The sequence below is a fragment of the Anopheles ziemanni genome, chromosome 2 (assembly GCF_943734765.1).
Source record: "Anopheles ziemanni chromosome 2, idAnoZiCoDA_A2_x.2, whole genome shotgun sequence".
In the NCBI taxonomy this organism is placed as follows: Eukaryota; Metazoa; Arthropoda; class Insecta; order Diptera; family Culicidae; genus Anopheles; species Anopheles ziemanni.
The window spans coordinates 5174438-5189167 of NC_080705.1; the positions used below are offsets into that span (position 1 = coordinate 5174438).

Genomic DNA, 14730 nt, shown 5'->3' on the forward strand with positions numbered 1-14730 from the left:
AAATAAATCGTTCCCCGAGGGCACCTGCCGTACGGGAAAGCCCGAGGAGTGGGGCGAGGGCAAAAGACAACCGCGCGCGTACTAAACAAACCGAAAGGTGCATGAAGAAGTTATGCCTATCGAAAATAGAATCTTACCACCCTCGAATACCCCGGGTGCGGGTGAAACGAAAAAAGGAAAGGAAATTGTGGCGCGGGGAAAACTCTATCGCAGACACTAATGTTTCGAAGCGGCACATAATGCCGCCACCAGCCGTTTATGTTGTCATATTTTGTCGCATCGATTTTTCCTCCGACGCTCGGTTTGGGAGGAAATCCATCTGCGCGTACGACTATAAAACAAGCAAGCATTTCAGATTTCACCATGACATCATGTGTCAGAATTTTCGCCACATACGATTTATTCCCCTTGAACCTCGTGTGACATTGAACTAGAGGAAGGATTTTGTGGTTACCACGTGTTTGGGTTTTTCCAAGGAAAAGTTTTCAAAGGAACAAAATGAACAGTTTGCTTTCGGTTATAAAATGACATCCGTTTTTTATCTCTTAATATTTGTCCTTTTTGATCAAGGTGATCAAAAGGCTGACACATTATAAAACAAAAGCATATCATGACTTGCACCACCCACCACCCCACGCTGTTGATTTTTTTCTGTTCGTGTTATCGTTTTCACCAGATGTCTCGCTTTTTGTTTTTCATAGGCTGTGAAGGAGAAAAGTTTCATCGATGGATGATTGTCGTTTCTGTATTTATGGTCGATTGCGGTTCGACTGTTTCCGGGATCAACCGGGGAGGGGGACTCGGGGTGGTGGAAATTTATGACCATTGTTTTTCCGTGCTCGGAAAACTCGAAAATACAGAAGTGAAAAGTCATCTCGCGTGCCGCCATCGTTTGGCCTAAACTTCCTGGCCAGCCAGGCCAGGAGAGTAGGTGGTGATTGGTTTTGGAGTTTTTCCGACGACGTTACTTTTTTATTTTCAAATGGCACGTTTCCGTTTCGTTTACCTCACCAGGAGGAGGTCCCTTTGGCTGGCTCGAACGTTTTCAGGGATTTCCGATCGGAACGTGCTACAGTTTGATCACTTTGTTACACCAGTTTGGTCGTTTTCTCCTTCCAAACACCGTTTGCAATAACGTTTCGAGAAAATGATTTTCAAATGGTTCACCAGTCGTTGATGCTCTTGATGAAAGTCCGGAGTTGGGCGTAGTATGTTTCGTAATTCTTTCGAAGTTAATTAACTTTTCCGCTATTCATCTTTTCCCTTATGGCAAGAGTGTGGGGTTTTGTTGCCAAAAGTTGATTTAATTAAACATAATTCGTTTGAAGAATTGGTTTCCTCCTTGTTTTGCGAGGTCTGTATCTTGTTCTTTGTCCTCTTTTTAGCCGTTGGTCTGTTCGCGATTATCGCCCGAAATTTGATTAAAAAGTAAACACATTTACTAACAACCAGTATTCCGTTATGGTAAAGGAAAGAACGGCGATATTGCCTTTATTTACCATACATTCTAGGAACCCAGTCCAAGGGCTTTTCGTGGCAACACGGAAAACGACTTACTTTACGTTTCGTTTTTCTTCACATCTGTTTGGCGCCAAAAAGCTTCCAGAGCTCTCCCGCATTCGAGGAAAAAAAAATGCGTGTAATAATACGCACCGCGGGAAATGCTTTGGCAATAAATTAAAGCCCTAATGTTCGGTTCCGTTTTCGCGCTTTTGCTTTCCCCCGTGAATCGTATTCCCAGTGGGGTGGTAAACGCTGGCGGGAAAACATAAGCTTCCCCGTACTGGGACGTGTGTCACGAGAGAACGTTTCTCTTAAAGAGCTTCCAAAAGGGGACTATTTTCTGGGTAAAAGTCTTGAAAACGGAAATAAATCGGGTATATCCCGGGGACCAGATACGAAAACTGTCGATAGTGAACGGAAATCGATAGCAGGAGGATTTGGGGCATCTCTGTGTCATAGAGATAGAGAATCCCGAGAAAAGGTTTCTTCATTCTAGTTTCCCGTTTGCCAAGAAATGTGGAAATTGAGGGATTTAGAATTGAATTGATTAGCTTCTAGGCTGGTGAATATCCTTCGATTGGGTTTACTTATTCGGGGTACGAGGAAAGCTTTTATCCTTCGTTGGTAAAAACTGTGGAAGTGGAAAAAATTGAGTTTGTATTATAAGTTCCTAGGGTTGGAAAAAATATCGAAAAACCGTGGGGAGGACAAACACTTTCATCTGTGACTGACAGGTTTTCTTTCGGTGGCCCAACACGATTTTATTGAGGTTGGAAAATTGGATCCCACGGATGGTTTTAAACTGATTTAACGAAATACTTTCGGAAATTTGATGGACTTTTATGAGAAAAAAGGTTCTGTTGGAAAACACTGGGCGCATTTTTAAGGAAAATCCCTTGATGAAACCAAAAATTGGTGCATGCATTCCATAACCGAAACTATCGATATTTTACCGACGCATGGGTCAATTACATGCATTAAAATGTGAAAGTTATTTTCAATACGAATCGAAATGAAATGAAATTTTTATTCCAACTAAAATCGATTGTGTTGAAGCATGTCGCATGTGTTTCCCCAGCAGAGGCCAATTTGTGTGGGAATATGCCGTAATAATCCCGATAATTCACTCTCCATTCTCTCTTTCTATTTTCCCGTGTCTCGTTGGTTTTCTGTAATTTTGCCACCATTGACGGGGGGAAAATAACTCGGAAAAGTCGTGGGCCACCCATCAACGAAATCGAATGTCAGGATAAAATAAAAAATTAATATATTTTTCCTTCGGTGCTGATCTCATATCATAAATTTTTACTGCCCTCCGGTGCATCATGTTTTTCCAGCCCCTTTACACCGCTGACCCCGGGAAGAAATTGAAGAAGAAAGGAGGGAAACCGGCGGTGAAGGGAGGTCATGACAAGTAGCATTAATTTTACAGCAAATAATTGCCCTGTTGAGAATTCCTCCCCTTCCCACCCGTCGGCAGTTGTATTGATAAATTGATTAATTATGGCGCAATGGTGGGTGGTGGGTTGAGGAGGGATTGGGTGGGAGCGTTCGATTTCGGTTCACACGATCTTGTCGAAATCCCACGCTGACGGAGGGTGGAATAAAATTCCTTTACAAAAACGCATTTTTCATTACAATTTCCCTCGTAATTATGACTTATTTATGATACTAGTAATTTCGGACGAATTATTTCTGCACCGCTTCGCTATTTGATCGATTTCGAGAGGTGTTGTTTGAACTGAAATGCCATCGCGAAATGGAGGCGCCTGGTTATTTTTAAATTTTTATTCGCACCCTTAATTAAACATTCTTAACTTGAGTTTCGCTATGGAAAATATAAAATCCATGCTGTTCTATAAAGTATCGTTTCGAATTTATTCCATACTTGTTGCCCATAATATAATTCTCGGTGCATCTTTTTATGCGCTTCACGAAGAAATTGAAACACCCTATCATCAACCCTGCTCCATTGAACAATTTGTTAATGTATGTATCTACCACACACATACACACAGCAAGGACAAAGTGTGGCATCGGTAAATTTATTGAACAGCAGCGATGTGTGGCGCTCATTATGCTCGGTTGGTGGAAACATAATGCCTCGGAGCGTCGTCCTCCAGTAGCTCGCGCCATTTCCAGCGCGCGATATTTATCCGATTAATAATTCATAATTCGTAAAATTAATTTTTACTGCACATAATTTATTCAATTAACGGTCATACCCCGAGGGAGGAGGTAGTGTCGGTGAAAATAAAAGTGATGCGCTTGTACCGCTCTTATTATTTGCTGCGTGGATAGAAATTGATAATATGCTTGTTTAATTTTAATCACCTTTCCAGAATGGATGTTTAAGAGACTTTGTTTTAAATATTGTTTCATCGTGTGGTGTGTATAGTTGACGGACAAATAAGCAATTCTTTTTTAAAAGTCTTGACGTAACAGATAATTGTACGACACTCTCAACACGTGACTGTTCATACATAACAAGCCTTTTTAAACAAATTGACCGCCACAAGCCATGTGTTCCGTTTACGATTTTGGCGCGTGTGTACGCTTAAGCGAAATTTATAACTACTTCGCTTGGACAATTTAGCACACCCTCCTCCGCCTCTCTGCCCCTCGTCTGTTCGACCTGGTCGCTTATAATCCATCAGACGGCGTCACCCGAGAAGGAACTCGTTCGTCCAGGCGATAATTGGAATAAATTGAATTAAATCTGTCGCTTTCTTTCGCTCCCGGCTGGTGTGACATGATACGGTCGGGTGAATGCCTGGATGAAGATATTCCCGGTGGCGAGACTCGCCAAAAAGGAGGAGGAAACGATCGTTCGCTCGCGCATTATTCACCGAGACGTGTGGAGTTTAAGGTCGTTAAAGTTAATCCAAACCCCTCTCGAAGTGTGAAGTGTGTGAGTGCTTCGAACTGCTTCACTTTCGAACGAAGCAGCTGCCCAGTGTCCTTTTCCCGTGGAGTAGGATCAAGACGTCATGTTCCGTCGACAGGCGGTCGGGAATCGACAAATTTATGACACATCGTTTGTGCAATCATCATCACCGTCGTCGTCTACACATACCACAAACCGGCAATGTCAATCACTACTTTCTCGCCATCTCGCCTTTAAACATCCAAACCTCCCTCGCTTTGTGGCGACAAACGAGAGCAAAGAACGAGCCGCACTTTAAACAGTTTATTCGATTTGCTTGCAAGCAGATTTGCTTCTTGTGTGTTCGCAACCGTCTCCTCGGAACGCCTTCGGACACAAAGGACACGGACTGGGAAAGACGGACATGGTCTTTGCGAGCTGAGTGGCGTTAAGTAGCATTGAATTATCGACAAAGTGGTGGCCTGATTAGTTCGTTTAGTGAGGCATGAGTAACGCACGTGTTATCCTTGACAAACGAAGGTTACGAGAGCGAACACAATGGTTGATGTGACAAATGGGATAAAAGAAACTATCACATTGTGTCTTTGTTGTGGATTTGATAAAACATCATTAAAAGGGCATTTGGTTTGGGGTTTGATAAAATCGATCTGTAAATTTGTTCGTTCGAGTGTTTTTCGACGAGTTTTCGAATGGTGGCCATCGTGGAATCGAAAAACATGGCCCTCGAATGGTTCGAACTCGAGTTAAATGGGGCAAACATTGGTGAAACAAATCCTCCACTTCAACATATTTCCCCCACTTGACGTAATGGTGCTACTTCGATGCTTCTGCCCGGATATCATCGTCCTCGTTGGTGGAAAATAATTGCTGTCTATCAAACAACAAAGCCGGTAATGCACTGTGGGACGTGTGCGTGTTTCTCTCCCGCGAGCGCACGGCCTCTGGGTGGAAATAGTCCGACTCTCGATTTTCTTTCCTCCACAGCGCACTGGCACGGTGCCAGCAGTGAAAATGGAAAACGTTTACGCCGGCATCTGCTGCTGGGTGCCCATTTGGGAATGTGTAGGGTCGCCGTTTTCGGAACGACGATGCGAACGCCGACGGAAATCAGCCAATTTAATTCGATCGAACAAATTTCCATTTCCATCATAACACGACGGAACCAGGGGGCCGGGTTCGTGGACGGGTGGGTGGTTGTTTTTATTCCACGTTTCAATGAAGTGTTCAATCCTCTACTGGATGGGCGTATGTCCGGAACGAAATGCGGGTCAACAACGCCCATAATGGGTTTGTTTTGCATGCTAATTTGAAATAGTTGTTTCGGAGATCCGAAGTTAATGGGTACAAGTTTGCGGGTTTTATTATCGTAATAATACATCTTCAAAGTCGAAAACAGGGAATGGATTATTAGGTTCCAAATCTATCTCCTTGCTACTCTTTACAGACAGATGTTGTTGGTTCTGACAGATCCGTTCGTTTGTGTCAATCAAGAATCCTTGCCAGATTTGTGGTGCGGCTAATTTATATTCTCTGGTCAATGTGTCTATCATTATTGCTGATGTAGGAGATTAAGTTGCTGCTGTTGGCTTTTAGTTATACATTTATAGTGTTGTTGTTAGATATTTCAATCGTTGTAATAATGATTTTAAAATGTTACTCTTTCATAGTAAAGTGTTTATGGGAATGTAATTTAACAGAAAAGTGAAGTGACAACAAATATACAAAATTAAAATCGCCAACTATAAACCTACCTCAAATGAAAAGCTCGACCAAAGGAAGGACAAAGCGATCGGTTCGAGGTTTCATGCATTTAGTAAACCAATAAGGCGTGTGTTTTTCTTACAAAAGTCTTCACAACTTTGAACAATTGAACAGCGAACAACAAGTGCCTCAAGTGACTAAAAGTGGCCTCCCAAAATGTTTTCCTCGATGCCACCGAACGGGGGCGTCGGTAGCGGACCGGAAGCCGCCAAAAAGGGCAACTGGTTCTGGTCACTCCGGCGGCAGCCCAAGCCAAAGAAAGCAATCCTCGAGCCGGACAAACCGCTGCAGAAGAGCTGTGTCGATCTGTCGTCCACCGATGGTACCGGCCAGACCCTGTACGGGCTGGACGAGGTGTCCGTCAGCAGTTCCTCGATCGAGCGGCGCTCTCCACAGGCCGCATGCAGCTGCGAGTACGTGCAGCTGTTCGAGCCGCAGCTCGTGCAACCGACGGAAACGAGCGGTAGCATCTCGACGACGGCCACCATCACGACGACCGTTTCCCGCCGCCTGAACGACACGCTGGGATCCGCTTCGTCCGACAGCAATCTTGCCTTGAGCGCCCCCAAGTCTCCGATCGTCGAGGAGGGTGACGCGGCGACGGAAGGTGGTGGCGCGCCGGTGGCGGTGTACGACACGAGTAGCTTGCGTCGGCGGAAGGAGCACGTGTACGGCGCTAAAACCGTCACCACGGTCACGAAGACGACCGTCATGAACCGGCAGAGGACGTACCGGGTGGGGTTGATCTTCAGCGACAACGGGGAGCTGCTGAACAGCAACCTCGACCTTCGGCAGCTGGTCGAGGAGAGCAAGAAGAACTTCCTCAACGCCCTCGGGCAGCAGTCGCACACCGATCCGACCATCCCGCCACCGCCACGGTTACTACCGCCCTCCGACAGCGGGAAACCCGACGTCTACCCGGAGCTGAACAACAATGCCTCGCGAGGAGCCGCACCCCCCGTCGACGGTCGGAAGTTGACACACCAGTTCAGCATACTGGACGACAGCAACTTCGACTACATCGACGACAGTGCCGACCTGTTCAATCGGAACTATCCCCACCAACCTTCGGGAGGTGGTGAGCGACCAAAGGGGCTAGCAATGGGGGCGGCGGCGATGACGGGGCCATCTTCGGGGGCGGCAGCAGCCACATCACCCGTTACCAAAGTGCTGAAGATGTGTAATAACTGTAAGAACAAGAGTAATCTAGTCTACAAGCGTAGCTTCTCCCAGCCCGGACGGAAGGTAATTGAAATCGCAAGTCGTTTCGATCAGCTAATCAACAATGACGCCAATGAAAAAAACAAACCAGACCAAACATCTTTTTTTTATAACAAAAAAAAAAACAACCACATCCAATAACGTTTCTAATGAGGTTCTTTTTTCACCACACAAACAGCAAATCAACGATGAGCTGAACGAGGTCGAGTCGGAGATGAAAGCACACGAAAGCAAGGAGGAGAACAAACATTCCAACAAAGACAAACAGATGGCGCTCGGGCGGAAAAAGTTCAACATGGATCCAAAGAAAGGTACGCGGGAAAACTTTCCTCGGATGTTCGGGAAGCAGGAAAGTTCGAAGTGAAGTTTGGTGGAAAGCTTTGCGGGAATCGAAGTATGCTTAGAAAAGCTAGTGTACCTCTCTCTTCTGATCTAGTGTTCCGGTTTATTTCTTGTTGTTTTATCCAACAACAAGTGGTTCTTTGCGTTGTTAGAAAGTTTTCATTTCCTTTAATTGAATTACAATTGCCATCATAAACATAACAAACAATCAATTTGCCGACGATTTTGCGTCTAATGAAAGTAGGAATGTTTCATCGCTGGAACAAATTATTGTCTAATCATTTATCGGTCCGGATCGAATTCAGCCATGTTGTTGCTCACCAGGACATAGCGTCGTTCTCCTGATGGTCAATATTTCTCACCCAGTTTCAATTACGAAAACAATCAACACCATCGTTCGTGCGTATTGCGAAGTAAATCATCACGTACATCAAGAGCACATTACTCACACGTGCACATTAATTGTGGCTCCATATTGTTTCCCGTTGTGCACTGTTGGCGGTTCACGCCGTTCGCTGTCCTTCCCCCAGGTCGATCCAAGTCATCGCTCAAAATCTATGCTAACCACCGACCATTCACCATCACCGACAGGACTTTCGGATGAATGGTTGTCTTCATGCGTTTAATGAAATTGTTCGTATCCGTTCGATATCCGGGACGAGCGCTACAGGTTTGCCGTTTCCTTTGCGCAACTCAACGCAACTATTTTTGTGCCTCATTGAACATCAAACTTCCTCGCCTCTATATCGCCTTCTCGCCTGTGAACAAAGCGCAACCTGTTGCGGTCTAATGGAGCAATTAAACTTGCATGAATGTACCACCCACGGACGCTGTCCGTTTCAGCATTACTTCCACCAAGCTGCTAACCCAAAGGCGAACGGTCGGGTTGCAGCCCAAACTCCTTTCCTTCTGCTCAACACGGCCTTATGTTACGGACGTTCCTTGAAACTAACCATGGCCAGTGGCCTTGAAGGATCTTGCCCGTCAAGTGGCGGTAGAGAGGTGGCTTTTAAAATTAAAAACTCATTTATCATTTCCCGTCTTCCCACGTCATGTCGGGTCGAAAAGATAGAGCCGGCGTCGACGGTGGAAATGGATTTCGATTGAGTGCTAAACTTGTCAGGAACTTTTTAATTTTTAATTGATGCCTTCTTGCTTGCCCCCCGAGATATCGCAGTCGACGAGTCAAGACCAAGGTCATTCGGTGTTTTTTTTTGGAATTTATTATAAGAGGGTGGTGGATTATTTCTATAAGTTTGTTGCAAATGATTAAAACCATGTTTCTCTCTCTTTCTCTTGTGTTTTACAGGAATAGAATTTTTATACGAAAACCAACTACTGAAAACGGACGCTCAGGACGTGGCGCAATTTCTGTACAAGGGAGAAGGTCTCAACAAAACAGCTATCGGTAAGCAGAGTCACGGCCTTACTAAGAGAGCGATCTTCCACTACGGGAAACATTTTGGGAAGCGAATGCTAGCCAACGTCATACGTACCAACCCAGTCGACAATCCTTGCCATAATTCATTCCACCTGATTCGATCATTATCCCATCCATCCCAACCACCACCTCCACCACCCGCTGCCGAGACAGACCATAAATTTAACGGATTTATGGAAAACTCATCGAACCAAGGGATCATTCGGAGGAGGGGCAAGGAGTTGATGGTCTCGAAGGTCTGGAGCATTTGGCATGCATTCCATTTGCATTTCCCCGGCCCCGGCTTGTGGACTTGTTTATGGACCCGCATTTATTCGGACCTCCCTTCCGCTAGAAAAAAAAACCAACCTGCCATGGAACCATTACTTTATAGACGGTGTAACTCGTTAATCGTATCGGATGCGATTTAATGCAACGTTTTTTCTCCCTTTGGATATCCTCTTTCAATCCGGCAAATGTAATTGTTTCTGGGTTTTGTTTTGTTTAATTTTCCATTGCGCAGTTTCAGTCAAACACGTAAATTATTTTCCCTGATCATGTACAGATTTTTTACCCGTTGGATAAATATTCAATTTCTAATAAATGGAAGATAAATTTAACCAACTTTCAACATTCAAAATCTTAAACAACTCCTGATGGCAATAACTTTCCTTGCGGGATTAAAAGGCAGGCATTAAAAAGATGCAAATAATCAGTGATCCGCATAATCGATCCTCTCTCATCCGAATGTGGACCGGAATATTGCAACCGACGGACATCCGACATCCTTTCCAAAGTGTTTTACTGCATTTTCATTTTTTTTTTCCGGGATCAATATTTGACAAGGGGAAAAAACGGGGGAAGTGGGTGTAAGTGGCCACCGTAGTACCGATGATGAGCTCAGATAAAATAATTGCCTTTTTCAATTTGCTACCGAACACCGGACCATGTAAGAGCGGGTAGCAGCGCGGCACTACATGGAAAAAGCATTCCCGGATGAATTACGCCGAACGCGGATGCATCAATTGTTAAAATTTAATACACAAATTATGCGCTCGATCGACTCACGTCAGTTCGTTCGGGGGTTGAGCTGCCAATGTGATAAGAGTGTCTTTATGGGAAGGGAATCAAAACGATTAATTGGGAACTCCATTACAATAGTTTTTTTTTATGATAACTTTATACAAAAACACAATATCAACGGGAATGCTACGACGGATTAAGCTACATTCGCTTGCAGTTTTCACTAAACAAACAAGCTTAACATTTGCATTGAAAAATGGTACAACACATTTGATAGCTATTACCATTATCAAAGGATTCCTTTTTGGCATAACATGTTTTCTGGAAATGTGTGATGTTGTTGCGTCTATCACATCCATACCTAACGCGATCGAAACGGTTTTATCACTATGGATCCAATCGCTGCTCGAAATAGTAATCCCTTTGTAACGAATGTGTTGCATATTGGTTTGGTTTTAAGCTCGACTTGCTTGTACAATAATTTGCAAAATTGTACTCATCGCAAATTGAAGCTGTTTTCCGAGCGTGCGTTACTACACCAGCGGCACCCTCGAATGAATACATTTGCCAGATTAAATACGCGACCCGACGCATATGTAAACCTCAGACCCTTTGGCACCGCGTAGAGATGATAAACCACGAATCAACCCCGTGCTCCATGGAGAATTTGAGCGATTGTTGTGTTTCCATCCCATAACCCCTCTTGCCCGCGCTGGTAATTTTCATATTTCACCCAGAATGGTTGGAATGGGTAATTAATAATAACCACCGGGCGATTTTACACGCGCGCGGTCATGTCCGTCCCCGAGGCGGAACACCACTCGCCCATCATGATCTCAACGGCCGGGGAGGAAGTGCTTCCGTTGCGTCAAACCGAATGCCACAAACCTTTTTAATCCTCCACGTTTCTCCACCGGGACACCCAGTCGATGATAATAGCAGCATTCATAAAAATAAACAGAAATAATTAATATCGTGTTGATAAAAAGCGATTAAAAATTTCCAATTGTTTTCTTCCTGTTTTCAAATGGTATTGTTGTTGTTGGTGCTTCCATGGAGCCCTGTGGATCGAATTCTGTGGAGAAAAGCACTGGTGCGCTTGTTTGCGGTCGAATGGTAGTTTGTTATTTTGGCACATTTTTGATCTCAATGGAATCAATCCAAATGAAATGGATCGTCAGGGAAGGTGGGTGGAATCCCCCATGTTGCATTGTTGGCTACCGCAGGCTGCAGAGTCCTTGTGGACGTTCGCAACTGTGGGAGGAGATAAGCAGGAAAATAAATTTATACTCGCGAATGTGATAATTTTCATCCCGAAATGAATGATCACATTGGTTCACACAAAACTGGGCCTGGTGTATTTCGACGGGATGTATTTTTCCTCTCCTTCGTTCGTTGCCGGAAGTTCATTTGCGGAACACAGTTCGGTGTGGAGAAGGAAGCAGAAGAAGGGAAAAAGATGGGAAGGAGGGAAATGCCGCAAAAATTGTTGCCATTTTAAATCATCCCGATGGTGGCAATAAATTTTTCCTTCGGTCAAATAAGATAAATGTGGGATGCGGAGTGGTTGACCGCGCGCGCGGGAGTGGAAGGGAATCCCCGCGCTCAGGTAGCTTTTGATGCTCGGAACAAGTGTGAAACTGGGACACTTTAATAAAAACCATTTTCGTAATTACCACACAGAAGGTTTCCTCCCTGGAGCTGTTGTTTTAAATTTTCTCTTTCTTTTTCTCCCTCTCTTTTGCAGGTGATTATTTGGGTGAAAAGAACGACTTCAACGAGCAGGTGTTGAAGGCCTTTGTAGAACTGCATGATTTTACGAATCTTATTCTGGTGCAAGCTTTAAGGTAGAGTTTGTTCGGCGTTAACTATTTTAAGTTCTCTTGGAAGGCCTTTAAAACACAGTTTATTAATCTTTATCTACTCTTTCCCTTGCCTACCGATTTTAGACAATTCCTCTGGTCATTCAGACTGCCCGGCGAGGCGCAGAAGATCGATCGCATGATGGAATGCTTCGCCCAGCGGTACTGCCAGCTCAATCCGGACATCTTCACCAACACGGACACCTGCTACGTGCTGAGTTTTGCCATCATTATGCTCAACACCTCGCTCCACAACCCATCGGTAGGTTTACGGTGGATGCAACGCGGAAGAATTTATGTTTGCACGTTTCACCAGACACGAGAGAGGTTACATTGGATGGAACACAAGCCTAATCGAGACCTCACTTATGAACCCCAAAGAACGAACTGCAGTGCTGATGAATTCGTTCACGATAATACAATTAGCAAGTTGCAGTCGGAAACATCAAGATAGCAGAATTTAATTATCGTTTGTACAGGTTGTGTTTCCGCTTGGGCCATGGGTATGCAAACCCTTGATGGTTAGTGGGTTGGAAAATTTTGAATTATCCACACCCTTATGGACACAATGGTTTTGGATACAATGTTCACTCTCAGTGTAGCTGGCACCCTTACAGGATCGGATGGGTCGCAATCGATTAGAATAGCTCTCGTCCTGCGGGGTCAGGGTTTTTTGCCTCTTATTTAATGCACCGTTGGCTTATTAATAACCCGGTGGCTGGTGGCGCTTGTTGTTACCAACTCTTGTCGGCACGTCAATTAGAGGAGGCTCTAGATGATGTCCATAGATAGGGGAACGTTTTATCGTTCGAATTACGTGGTTTATCGTTGCAAGCGGAGAACAGTCAGTACCGCTGACTGCATAATCGAACCTGACAAAAAGGAAAAAAAATCACGCATATTTTGCACGATGCAAATCAATACTTATAGCTCATAGCTTTTAATAGAAAAAAATGCGTTTTTTTTGTTTGTTGACCTAGTTTCATTTACTTGTGAATTAGTTTCATGCCAATGCGTTCGATGTGATTTAAATCAAACATGCTTCAACTGGTTTGTTAATGCATGTGTAAATTAAAGCTATCGCATGGCCATCGGGCGGGCGGACGTAGAAACGCACTCGGTCGAAATGTAAATGATTATTTTCCCCCCCCACTCCCACACTTGGTTGTGGCCGGCCTAATCTAAATTACAACATTGCTCATTGACTTGTTCGGGCCTGCTGGTCGGAACGACGTGTTTGTTCACTACCCATTCGTGTTATCCAACGAATTGAGCGAACGGCCCGTTACGGTGTCAGTGCTGCAAAGTCAATGATGTGCAATAAGTTGTATCATTTAACTGGAAGCCGAAAGGGAAGAGCGAACCCGCAGAAGCTCCCACGTTAAAGGCAAATAACATCAAACGGATTACCCCAACACGGTATGGCAATATCCTTTGATGTAACTCCCGTGGATGCTAGAAATACTTAAACGTGAAATCAAATGCAAATGTGTGCACCCAGTGACTGGTTTCGATTTAGTTTTGCTGCAATCGAACGGAATTCAATGGTCCGTGAAATGTTACGTGGTTTGTTTGTGCGGTTTCCTGGAAGTAATTGTTTTTCTTGCATTTTTTTTTACTTCACACATAGGTCAAAGAAAAGCCTACGGTTGAACAGTTCATATCCATGAACCGTGGCATCAACAACGGGGGCGATCTTCCACGTGAACTGCTAGAGGTTGGTAGAAGCGAACTCTCGATTGATTCATAGAATGGTGCTAACTTGTATCCATGTCGTTTTTTCAGTCCCTGTACGAATCGATACGTGCCGAACCGTTTAAAATACCTCAGGACGATGGGAACGATCTAATGCACACCTTCTTCAACCCGGACAAGGAAGGCTGGCTGTGGAAGCAGGGTGGAAGGTATGTATTAAGGCACATCCATTTTTGAAAAGGATTAATTATGGAAATATTGCCTATCGTCGTTTCAGATACAAATCGTGGAAGCGAAGATGGTTCATCCTCAACGACAACTGTCTGTACTACTTCGAATACACCACCGACAAGGAACCGAGGGGGATCATTCCACTGGAAAATATCGCGGTGAGTGTTTCGTTTGAGAAAATGATGCGATCGTTGATCGTCTAGGCTCCCTAAGATATCCCTCTATTAATCGTTATCGGGTGTCGGACATGTTCTTTCTTCGACAGGTACGGGAGGTTACGGACCGCAGCAAACCGCACTGCTTTGAGCTGCATGCGAGCGGCGGCGCGGACATTATCAAGGCGTGCAAAACCGACAGTGAGGGCAAGGTGGTGGAAGGTAAGCACACCGTCTACCGGATGTCCGCCGCCACCGAGGAGGAGCAGCAGGAATGGATCAGCCGCCTGAACCAATCGATCAGCCACAACCCGTTCCACGACATTCTAGTACAAAGGAAAAAGAAAGCCCTGGCAAAAAGTTAGTTAGCGCTGTCCTGTTTGAAGAACTAAAACAAAATGCAGCAAAAAATCAACAACATACACACACGCATAAACACACATTCACACTATTAATAACTCCTACCATCAGCTTCCGCGTCGCCCGGTCCAAACGAAGTGGCCAAAAAGATGTGTGCAATCATTGCCTTTTCTGATTTTTGCTTCAAACTGAACATGCTTCAAGGCAACAAAAAATTAAAAACTGGCCATGAAATGTTTTCATACGTAAAAGTGCGCACTGCTGTTCAGT

At 44.5% G+C, this 14730-nt stretch overlaps 1 protein-coding gene across 2 annotated transcripts in view; it reads left to right on the forward strand.

Annotated features, from left to right (window-relative positions):
- The window catches only part of LOC131282596 (cytohesin-1), a 43611-nt gene extending 29091 nt beyond the window's left edge, over positions 1-14520 (forward strand). For both annotated transcript variants that reach the window (XM_058312101.1, XM_058312102.1), the window contains 8 exons: positions 7551-7683; positions 9024-9122; positions 11905-12004; positions 12107-12281; positions 13650-13736; positions 13805-13923; positions 13992-14103; positions 14211-14520. In XM_058312101.1, the coding sequence (XP_058168084.1) occupies positions 7551-7683; positions 9024-9122; positions 11905-12004; positions 12107-12281; positions 13650-13736; positions 13805-13923; positions 13992-14103; positions 14211-14465 (1080 nt within the window). In that variant the 3' untranslated portion in view covers positions 14466-14520. The remainder of the gene's footprint in view (positions 1-7550; positions 7684-9023; positions 9123-11904; positions 12005-12106; positions 12282-13649; positions 13737-13804; positions 13924-13991; positions 14104-14210) is intronic.
- The last annotated feature ends 210 nt before the right edge of the window (positions 14521-14730 follow it).